The sequence below is a fragment of the Oncorhynchus keta genome, chromosome 11 (genome assembly GCF_023373465.1).
Source record: "Oncorhynchus keta strain PuntledgeMale-10-30-2019 chromosome 11, Oket_V2, whole genome shotgun sequence".
NCBI classification, from domain to species: domain Eukaryota; kingdom Metazoa; phylum Chordata; class Actinopteri; order Salmoniformes; family Salmonidae; genus Oncorhynchus; species Oncorhynchus keta.
Window position 1 is genome coordinate 18,641,052 of NC_068431.1, and position 12,356 is coordinate 18,653,407.

Genomic DNA, 12,356 nt, shown 5'->3' on the forward strand with positions numbered 1-12,356 from the left:
CTCGCTGTGTACCTGCATGGCGTGCAATCACATGTAATGCACAGATGTACTCTGAGGCACAGTGGTTCCTCCATTAAAAGTTGCGAGCTTGCACCACTGGACTTAGAGGTACCCAGCATCAAGGCTTCATTGCTCCAGACCACCACAAGGGGGAGGTAGAGCACTCGTTATGCATTTGGGTCCCAAGGATTTTATATGACCAATCATATCGAGTGATTCCAATTACGAATATGACGCCAGCCTCTCATCCCTGGGTGAAGATGGCTGACACAACATTAAGATGGAACCAAATGTAAGTAGTTATAACATCATAACGAGTCAAGCAAAACATGTACAATTGAGAGGAATATGTTAGTTAATGTAGAGACAAACTTTTTGCATATTTTTTTGTGATAAAGTTAATTTACGAAAATTGCTATTTAGCAAGTTAGCTGATTAGCTAACATTACCCAGCTAGCTAGCTAGGGTTATGACAGGAAAATGAATTTGAATGTACAATTGCATAAGTTTGCCTTGCAATACAGCTGAAGTAACATAGCTAGTTAACTATTTACTTGCTCGTTGTCTAGTGGAGGATAAAAATAACTGTATGTGTATGGATGTGTAGCTAGCTACAGTAAGCACCCACACATGAACATACAATGCACATCCTTTTGCTTGATTTACAATAACCGCTAGAGATCGACAAACAGTGGTAAATGTGCAACTGTAATGAGAGCTCAAATCATTTTGAGAGATGATACACTAGAAAAATAAGCCAAATTGTCTGCATAAGCTTCCTTTTCGCTCCATTTCCCCTTCTGCCCGAACCATAATTTTTGTCAAATGGATATCCATGAATCGACCAACCCAGTCTAGGTATCGATCGCTATTGATCATTGGAGTGATTAGTGGCAATTCCGGGTTATTTTCTCTCTCTGGGGACCTGGAGTTGATGAGTGAGTTATGGCGAGGCCATTCTGTGCCATTTCGGAAGCAATCTGTGTCGGGCGGCTCAAAAGGGGGAGAGGGAGTTGGGTCTCTGGTGATTGTTTCCTGTGCATTAGGCATCAGGTTGGAGTCCATTAATCCGTCAGTTATCAGTGAAAAAATGCGTTCGGAGCAGTGCAGTGTGCTATTGGGAGCAGTGTGGAACTCACTGCACTGAGCTGTACTGCACTTCCATTATCCTATTTTCATTCGCTGTTTATTTATTTATGCTCTGGTTCATCACTGTGTTCCTATATATGCATGTGATAAAGAACTGAGTGAGTGAGTGAGTGAGTGAGTGAGTGAGTGAGTGAGTGAGTGAGTGAGTGAGTGTGCATGGGTGTTTCTCGTGGTGCTATGGGGTCAAATTAAATTTCAGTGCAGTCGATTCAGAAAGCGAATGGAAATTCTCAATTCAAAAATGAAGAAGGCCTGTTGTTTTCAATTCATTTCATCAATCAATATTGAAAAATGTTAATAGAAAACAAATCCTGCTTTTATAAGTATGTGTGTGAACTGATCAGGTCAGCATTTTATTTGGCTGTCTCTATCTATGCATTGGTGTCACAGAGTGAGAGTAATGTCAGGGTGATGTCCAAGGTGCTGAAAGGGTACAGTCTAAGGTACATGTGCTGTCCATGGTGGTGAATGGGTACTATTCAAGGTACATGTGTTGTCCATGGTGCTGAATGGGTAATGTCCAATGTACAGTTGTTGTACAATGTCCTAATCGGACCTTGTCCAAGGTACAGATGTTGTCCAAGGTGCTGAAAATGTACTGTCCAAGGTACCGGTACTGTCCAAATTACAGGCTATTCACCAAGTGTCTCTATCTGGCTGTGTATTGCTCTACGCATTGGTGTCATAGATTGCCAGTAATGTGATGGTGCTGCCCAATGTTCTGTAAGCACATATTGCCTGTGTAACAAGCCACAAACCTAAATAAACATTTTAAAAAGTATGCTTTAAGTGAGAAGAGGCATTGGTCTGAAGCCGGAAAATAATGGAAATTCAAGAGCACCACAATGCCTATTCCACTAATGTTCTACCAATATTTTCCAGCACACAGCTTTAACTTACTACAGTAGCTATGTTGGTATTGTACTTCAAACTATGTGTAGGCAGGTTGCATCTATAATATGTAAATCAAGGACAACAACAAAAAATAACTACAGAGCATACTGACAGGCAGCTTTGAATAGCATGACAATACTTCAAATATATATATATTCCATTAACTGCTGTGTTGGTAATTATGAAGGCAGTAATGGGCTGTGGCACCATATCTTGCCAGTTGCCAAAACATCTAGAAGCAGTGTATTTTCTTTCATACGTTTGCTCAAGTATAGTGAGGCCACTACAATCACTGCAGTCTGCCGAGGTTAATGCAGACACTGCCAGACTGCATAGTGGTGAGTGGGTCTTTGACCAGATCAAGCCGAGGTCACCTCGGGGCTGTCCTTGAAGATGAATGAAGCATAAACAAGCGCAACCACGAACCATTGGGAAAGTCAATAGGAATTCCCTGTGTTGTTAGGATGAGGTGAAACTGTGGTCATTCCCTTAGGGAACTCATCCAAAGCCACAGGCTGTAGATGGAAGAGTGAGAGGGTGTTGCGTCATAGTGCGCTCACCGGTTCCAGATTGTGACTTGTGAGGTCATCTCCTAAACCGCCAGTCTATCTAGGATAATGATTTTAGATTGGATCTGGCTCTCTGATGGTCAACTGCGCAACCTTACAGGTGAACATCTTCCCACGTGGCTTCCTTACTCAAACCGTTTATGTGCCTCTGACTCATCATAAGAAAAAGGTATCGTGATTACTTTCCACTTGACAGTGTGCCATATAAAATAGTACATTTTCTGCTAGTTCGTATATTAGTGAGAAAAGTTCCTGGAGGCAGCACGAGCCAGACATGGCATTGCTACTTAATTGCTCTTTCAGAGTTGTGTTCGAGGGCATCACCACCCCTTCCGTTCAGAGTACAGGGGGACTGTGATCTCTGTGTGACTGTCAGCAGTGGTAATCGTTGACTGGCGGAATCACAGGAGAGTTGAGTATGGAGAACGTTAGCGGGGGTGGTGTGGGGTTGAGAGAGAGATGCTGCTCAGTGCTCAGCACTGCCCCTACCGTAAAGGGAACAAGTGCCACTGCAAGGAACTCCAAGATAGAAGGATTTATATGAAGATGTATAAGGAGAGGTGGAGGTGTGTAGAATGGCTGTATAATCAACACAATTAACCTCTAATACCAACAGTCACTTGTGTTCTATAAATAGGCTTCAAATATATGCGAGACGTCCTGTGAAAAGGAGTTATTGCATGACCTGGGTCATGTTCAGTAGGGCACTCCGTAGCAAACAGAAAACCAAAATGAATGTCTATTACTGGAAAAGTTAAAGATAGTATGTGCACCTGTTTCACTCTGTATCAAAACATGTTCAAAACATGTTCTCTCTACTGAACACAGGGAGGACTTTTCTCACCAACATCCCATTGACAGCGCGACTAGCCAAAATCTGATCCCTTTAGTTTTTCCCTCTGAACACGACCCTGGATTTAATATTTTGGTATTTTATTTAGATTCCCATTAGCTTTTGTAAAAGCAGCAGCTACTCTTCCTGGGGTCAACACAAAACATGAAACATGACATAATACAAACGTTAATAGACATGAACAGCTCAAGGACAGAACTACATAAAAACATAATATTTAAGGAACCATATCAATACATACAGACTATCTAGGTCAAATTGGGGTCCTTTGCCCACTGCTGCCACCAGTCTGTCACTATGCAGCGCACAGGATACAACAGCTGTTAGTATGACTGTACAGCTCCCTAATTTAGGAGACCAATACCACCGCCAAGGGACACAGCCCTCTTATTGCCCTCTTCACTGTTTGAAGAGAGAACATCTCCAATAGAACCTTATATCTGTTTGTTCTCCAAGTTTGACACATTTGATTCCCAAGCTGTCTTTAAATTAAGTGTAGAAAATGCATGCTTAATATTGTAAATGTAATTATGCTTAATAATTATGCTTAATATTGTAAATGTAATTATTTTATTATTGAGTTAATTTTCAATCATCCACTAGTCCTAAAACCTGTGGTTGCTTAGTACACAGCCTCACATGTGAATCCTTAAAGAGATTGGTGGGGCTAAAGCTTAAGAGGGTGTGAACAATTCCGAATGGGTGTAGACAACGAAGAGCTCTCCAGTAGGTACCAAAAATATTCAAGGGTCATTTTCTCAAAAGTGAGTTTATGATATATAATTCTCTACTTTTATCCAATGTAAAAACACAATTTCAAATTATGCTACATAAAACAGGATCGAGCCGGTCGGTCAAAAATGTTGGATTCACTTCTCCAACTAATCCAAAAATAAATGTTAAGGTATAGGATTAAGTCAATGGCTCAAATAAAACAATTAATAATAACACTTTTTTCAACTTTTAAAGCATGAAGACATCTCGATGCTCTGTACAGCAACAACAACAAAAACAAGCAAATTAAAACAACCACATCATTAATAATCATGAGTACATGGACAATTAAGAGACTGAAGTTTGAGAAAGCTCATGCCCTTAAAATGTTGATATTTGGTTGCGTTGTCAACCAAACACAATTCAATAATACTTTTGTAATACAGTAAATAGCCTAAAGTTAAGGATATCTTACAAACCAATGTAACAGGATTTATTCAACCTTAAAATGAGTAACACATCCATGGCCACATATTGAGGTTAATGTAACTATAAATGTTGTCTTGTGGAAATATAAAGTGTGCATATTCAACATGGCATGCAAAGGCCGCAGGTCTCTGGAGATCTTCACAATTGCAATAATAATCTGTGCAGAATCTTGAACAGCATTGATCACTTGCACTACAGTGTGTACAGTACTTTCAATGTACATACATTTACATTTAAGTCATTTAGCAGACGCTCTTATCCAGAGCGACTTACAAATTGGTGCATTCACCTTATGACATCCAGTGGAACAGCCACTTTACAATAGTGCATCTAAATCTTTTAAGGAGGGGGGTGAGAAGGATTACTTTATCCTATCCTAGGTATTCCTTAAAGAGGTGGGGTTTCAGGTGTCTCCGGAAGGTGGTGATTGACTCCGCTGTCCTGGCGTCGTGAGGGAGTTTGTTCCACCATTGGGGGGCCAGTGTAATCTCAACTGCGATCCAGGTCAAGCACAGTGAGAACACATTAAGTTTTTGTATAGATAAAAAAAATATCTGACATTGTATTCCCATTTGATCTGCTGTTAAAAGGTTGAAAGCGTACTGACAACACATTTACATGACTAAGCCAAAAATCAGACATCATTTTTCCATATGAATTTGGATGTGCTTTTAGATAGTTGAAAGCATAGTTATAACACATTGCCTATTCAACAAACGTCTGGCTCTCTTTTTGAGTGTGTGAATAAAAGTTTAAATCTAACTGATCAACGGCTGAACCAAATAGCCTGTCTTATGCCATTCACAGGTGAAATTAATTGGAGCCTAATGAACATCCTTGAATAGATGTGCATCAAATATATATATATATATATATATATATATATATATATATATATAATAGAAGAAAAATAGTAACATGAGGAATAAATACACAATGAGCAATGATAGCTTGACTATATAAACGGGGTACCCGGTGTTGAGGGTCAGCGTGGCAGAAAAAATCTAAAGCAAATCAAATGTTATTGGTTGCATATGTTATTGTAGGTGTAGTGAAATGCTTATGTTCCTAGCTCCAACATCCTACCCTCACCACCTGGTGGCGGCCCGGATCCAGTTGCAGAGGGAGGTTGCAGAGGTAGGTGTTCAGTCCAGGGACTGACGTAGGTGTTCCATTTGTAGGTGTTCCTTTTGTCCAGGTAGGAAAGGGCAGTGTGGAGTGCAATAGAGATCACATCATCTGTGGATCTGTTGGTGCGGTATGCGAGTTGGAGTGGGTCCAGGGTTTCTGGGATGATGGTGTTGATGTGAGCCATGACCATCCTTTCAAAACATTTCATTGCTACAGATGTGAGTGCTAAGGGGCAGTTGTCATTTAGACAGATTACCTTGAGTACAGGGACTATGGTGGTCTGCATGAAACATGTACGTATTACAGACTGGGTCAGGGAGAGGTTGAAAAAATATCACTGAAGACACTTGCCAGCTGGTCAGCGTTTGCTCTGAGTACGCATCCTAGTAATCCGGCTGGCCCTGTGGCCTTGTGAATGTTAATCTGTTTAAAGGTCTTACTCGCATCAGCTACGGAGAGTGTGCTCTCGAACAGCTGGGGCTCTCACACATGGTTCAGTGTTGCTTGCCTTGAAGTAAGCATGGAAGTCATTTAGCTCATCAAGTAGGCTCGTGTCACTGGGTAGCTCTCGGCTGGGTTTCCGTTTGTTATCTGTGATAGTTTGCAAACTCTGATGAAGACAGCTTGGCTGTCGAAACGTTGGTAATTACATTTTTGCATCTGAGCTCCTAGAGTGTTTTATTTTCTAGTTCGCAAATCCTGCCACATCTGACGAGCGTCAGAGCTGGTGTAGTAGGATTTGATCTTAGTCCTGTATTGAGCTTTTCTTGTTTGATAGTTTGTCAGAGGGGGTAGCGGGATTTCTTCTAAGCGTCCGGATTAATGTCCCGCTCCTTAAAAATTGCAGCTCTAGCCTTTATCTCAGTGCGGATGTTGCCTGTAATCCATGGCTTTTGGTTGGGGTTTTTAAAAAATGATTTCACCTTTATTTAACCAGGTAGGCCAGTTGAGAAGAAGTTCTCATTTACTGCGACCTGGCCAAGATAAAGCAAAGCAAAGCAGTGCAACAAAAACAAAAACACATGGGATAAATAGAATAGAAAAATCTGTATTGGGTAAGTGTTACTGTGCAGGGCCTATGGAACTGAGCTGTCACTGTGGGGACAAAGTTGTCAATGTATTTATTAATGAAGCAGTGACTGATGTGGTAAACTCCTCAATGCTATCGGATGAATCCCAGAACATATTCCAGTCTGTGCTAGCGAAACAGTCCTGTAGCTTAGCATCTGCTTCATCTATTCACTATTGATTGTTTCACTGATTCTACCTGTTTGAGTTTGTAAACAGGAATCAGGAAGATAGAGATTTACCAAATGGAGTGTGTGTCGAGTAAAGGTGATCTAGAGTTTTTTCCCTCTAGCAGCACAAGTGACATGCTGGTAGAAATGAGGTAAAAACAGATTTCAGTTTTTCTGCATTAAAGTCCCCGGCGCTAGGAGCACCGCCTCTGATAAGTATTTTCTTGTTAGCTTATGGCCTTATTCAGCTCCTTTAGTGCGGTCTTAGTGCCAGCATTGGTTTGTGGTGGTAAATAGACAGCTACTAAAAATATAGATGAAAACTCTCTTGGTAAATAGTATGATCTACAACTTATCATGAGGTATTCTAACTAAGACGAGCAGAGCCTTGAGACTTCCTTAATGTATAGTATCTGTATTCTTTTCAGCGTCATTGTATTTCATAGAAGTCACCATCCATTGCTTTTCACTGTCTTTAGCTTCCTATATATTTTCTATTCATCTTATCGTAACTTTCTCTGTATCTGCAGTGTTAATTAAGAAATACATTTCTTCTGATAGAGTCATTATTCTAAGCCAGAGAATCAGTCTAGCTCAGTTCCATAGGCCCTGCACAGAAAAACTTACCCTAGCTCCTAAATTAATTTCTGAAAAGATTGGATAGGCATAAGAAACACTCCACCTAGCGTATTGGAGGGCAGATATATATTGCTAATACCTATCCATTTTTTTTTTACATCAGATTTACATGAAGTGCCAAGGGGGTAGGGGATAGGGATTAGGTACTAGGTGGGCAATAGTTCTGGACTGGGCAATAGTCTCAGCTCCAACACTTTCCTTCACATATTGTGTAACAGCCTGGGTTAAAACATTTAGGTACCGTGTTCACTCTGCCTTTTCTCTCTCCACCCCACCCTCTCATAGCAGAGACAAGCCAGCTCTCCTCTGAACAACAACTCCCTCTCGAAGCAGAGACAAGCCAGCTCCGCTCTGAACAATAAATCCCTGTCGAACTGCCGAAGTATTGACGACTGCCAGCCTATGGCAGCGATAAGAAGGTCGGAGGAAGACTGCCATCTCCAAAAGTGGTGTCAGATAGCAGGCTTCACCCTCCCCCCATCCACTTCCCTCCTCTCTGTTCGACAACCAGTCTGATTCTGTTGACAACAAGGGATGCAAACTACACCGCTCAATCAGTGTATCACAAGAGAGAATTTACGGCGAGGAAGAGCACTTGATCCCCCAGACGCCTGAGAAAAGAGATTGGGGGTTGGTTCGAGCTCACCTGCGAGCATTTACCGATCCCTTTACGTGGGCTGTGATAACCAGCCTTACTGGTTAGAAGCCTTACATGGGGATGCAGGTTCCAGCAGTTACTGCCAGACTAATTGACAGTATATATGTTGGTTATTAGGGGCTTAAAGTTGTCCAAGCTCTGACAGCTTGCAGTTCGGAGGAGAGATGCTTGTAGACGAGAAGAGATATTGACCTATAGGCAGGCCTCTTGTTAGGTATCAGATGTCTTTCGTTTTGAAGTGTTCAATAAAGGTTTCACTGAGCACATTCCCCAATTAAAGTACAATATTAACTGTTGATTCATAGCACTTGTACTCTATAATACTTAGTCGGAGTGCAGAGAGCGAGGAGGAGGAAATTGCTGTGTTCTGCTGCAAAAGCCCCCTGTCTGCACAACAGCGAGTGGGCAATAAACCATAGCTTAGAGAGTGAAGCAGCCATTTGGGAACCATAGCAAATGCCCCCCACCTCTCCAACTTACAATTTACTGAGGGGAGAAGGGGGGGGGGGAAATCTTCTGTTAGCTTCCGACACTGGCACACACGCTCATATACTCATAAAACGAAGCAATAAAGCTGACACCCTCTTGAGGTTTGATGCACAATCCCTGAAAGAGTGCTGCTGACAGCAGTATTAAAAGCTTTATTACCAGTGTCAGATCAAATTAGTGGTGTGCCGCACACTCTGTATGTCCAAGGCGAAAGGCGGAGTATTTGTTCAATCATACACGACTGGTTCTGTACTCCCAACCTTAACATTACGTCCAGCAATAACATTTGTGGAATTACCATTTAGACTAGCAGAGATGTATGACTGAGCAAGTGGAATAGGTGTTCAACGGTGCAACAGAGGAATTGGGCGAATCTTGGCGAGTATATCAGGAATAGAGAAGAGAAAGATATTTCAGGGGAGGGGGAATGTATCGAAATGGAGGGACGTATTTTAAAATCTGCTGTTTCTAACACTCATTTACTGTCACAAGCCACAGCTTGGGAATTATTATAAAACAAATAATGTGTATGTAAAACACACACACACACACACACACACACACACACACACACACACACACACACACACACACACACACACACAATGTATTGTATGCACCTGTGGGACAGCATTGTAGAGTCAATAATTGATTTTCTAAATATTTGAGAAACAACAAAAATGACAATGTTAAAAATATGTCTTACTGTCACACAACTATCCATGAAACATCAAGAGTTTTTGAGATAACTAATGTTACTTCATATTCAAAGTACAGACATTCCCGTGTCTCTCAGAGTGCAACAGCCAACATCCAGTCTGTGTTCAAGGAGAAAAAAAGGCTTTGTCTTTTTGCTTTCTCCAAGTGTTTCTCTGACACATTGATGAGCGACACGAGCATGTTTAGATCAATGTAATGGCAGACAAGTACAAATTCAACTCCTCAAGCATGATTTCAACTCAAGCACAAGCACACCTGTTCATTCAAACTAAGAAGAAATCCCTTCTTGCAAGATGTGAGATGCAGCAATATATGAAGTCGGGACATTTCACAGTTTTAAAGGACAGAAAATAATCAATATCGATAGAAAACCACTGACATCACTATCAATCATTGAAGAGACTTATAGCTCTCTGACATTACACCACAGTCCCACAGTAGAGAATTCAAGTATCACTCAGCGCTACTGTGAAGGAGCTACAGTAAAGGCACATCAAACTGCAGCCAAACTTGCTGACAGTAATGCAGACCATCACAGACATAATATCAATTACACAGCTTCCCCCACTACACAGATCAGTCAGAGCCACAGAACGTAGAGAGAGGGGGAAAGAGTGAGAGATGGAGAGAGAAGAGAGAAAACACTTCTATACGGATCAGTCAGAGGCACAGAACGTAGAGACAGAGGGGGAAAGAGTGAGAGATGGAGAGAGAAGAGAGAAAACACTTCTATACGGATCAGTCAGAGGCACAGAACGTAGAGACAGAGGGGGAAAGAGTGAGAGATGGAGAGAGAAGAGAGAAAACACTTCTATACGGATCAGTCAGAGGCACAGAACGTAGAGACAGAGGGGGAAAGAGTGAGAGATGAAGAGAGAAAACACTTCTATACAGATCAGTCAGAGCCACAGAAGGGAAGGAGATAGAGACAAATAAGAGAGAAAGACGGAAATAGAGCGAATGACAGAGAGAGATACAGAAAGAGATAGCACTTTTCACTTACCAGCTGCAGTCATCCAAGAGAGCAGGACCACCAAAGTGATCATCATCGTTGAAGAGACGTAACGGGGGGAGAAGTCTGCTCCTGTGTGCCTGCCGTCTGTCTGTGAGATGCTGCTGACACCGAGACAAAGTTAGCAGCAGAGGTTTACTTGATTCAGAGACTGTGTGGAGTTGCGTGAATGTCTGTGTGTGAGATGCTGGTGCTGTAGCTCCCTCCTTCAGCTGCTGCTCTCTCAGTCAGGGTGAAAGTGTGAGAGTGTGTGTGCGTCTTCTCTCCTCCTCTCTTTTTCTATCTATCGTCTCCTGTTTGCCAGTGATCAAGTCTTCGTCTTCTCTGCTGCCTGTGTCACAGCTTCATTCCAGCTTTACGCACAGTTTTACTCTCCCTCTGTGTCTCTCTCTGTGTCTCTCTCTGTGTCTCTCTCTCTGTGTCTCTCTTTTTGCCTTTTAAATTCTCGGTGAATCAGTGTCTTGCTCTACCATTCTGTTTCCCATGCTCTCTCCCCTCTGTCATTCTCTCTCTCTCACATTGGCGTTGTTGCTCGCTGGGTAGAGCAGACACACACAGTAAGTGGAGAGAGTGCTTAAGATATTTTGCTCCTCCCTCTCTCTGCCTGCTTCCCAGCCTTCCTCCCTGCCAGTCAGTCTAGCTCAGCTCCATTGCTGCTTTTCCTGAAGTGAAAAACTCTGGGGATGAGCAGCTAGGAAGAAACAATATCATGAGGCAATGGTATAGTGGCTCTACTGTATAATATAAAAAGGGCATCGAAAAATCCCTCTATGAGATATCTATGTCTTTGTTAAGCAATAACATTTACAATAATAGTATACTTGTTAAGACAAGTCAATATATTAAAGATACAGTCAGGGATCTTAAGCACAAAATAATAGTAACATATCGACTGTTCCCAAGTCTTCACAATGGCTAATATATATTTGTAGGATAGAACATAAAATAACATCTTCTTTGTTGATTGTATATGCCCTCGGAATACAGAAACACACTAGCTAGCTTCACAAAGCCCTGCAAGGTACAGTTGAACACAGTGTGTCTTCCTTAAGAGACTGATATGAATGCAGAGAGAGAGAGAGAGAGAGAGAGAGAGAGTCAGCAACATGCACTATGTGTGTTCACCTAAAAATAAGTGCCTTTTAGTTGTGCCTGCATTTTAACAAGCTAGCTTTGAAACATCAAAGGAGAGGAGCCCTAAGCTATTCCCTGATCACTTGGGCTGTTTGTTTTCACACACGCAGCGAGAGAAAACATCTAAACAAGTAGAACGCTGACATGTATTAGCAGTTTTACTCTGCAAAAATAAATAATTGAGCATAGCATTGTAGCGGTATCATGTCATATTTTTAAGGCCATTTCTGACCCAACATAACTACCTGTAATGGCATAACCCTTCAAATGTAAATAGAAACATGTTCAGATGACTGAAGGACAATAGCATCACACGAACATCACAATATCAACGTACTGCAGTGGGCTAAATCAGGGTCACACAGAGTACTAGTCTTATACAAATCTACTTTGAAACCAAATTATACACCTCACAAATGGTTATGGGCGTAACAAAAAGAAGATACCTGTACCATGTCAGATATAGAGTTGAAATGTATTCCATTTTAAGTTTGCATCCCAATATTACACATAAACATCAAGGAAGACTGAAATATAACAAAACTGTTTGACATAGAAACATTGAATTTTCACCATTAAAAAAACAACTTTTTTTATACATTATGAAATTATGACAAATATTCATAACATTCCACCCATGAGGTCAAAGAGGGCGCTTTTGGTCATT

General features: G+C 41.4%; 1 protein-coding gene across 2 annotated transcripts in view; it reads right to left on the reverse strand.

The window, feature by feature from the left end:
- The window catches only part of kirrel3a (kirre like nephrin family adhesion molecule 3a), a 283,160-nt gene extending 272,095 nt beyond the window's left edge, over nt 1-11,065 (reverse strand). For both annotated transcript variants that reach the window (XM_052529674.1, XM_052529672.1), the window contains exon 1: nt 10,547-11,065. In XM_052529674.1, the coding sequence (XP_052385634.1) occupies nt 10,547-10,592 (46 nt within the window). In that variant the 5' untranslated portion in view covers nt 10,593-11,065. The remainder of the gene's footprint in view (nt 1-10,546) is intronic.
- Between the last annotated feature and the right edge of the window lie 1,291 nt (nt 11,066-12,356).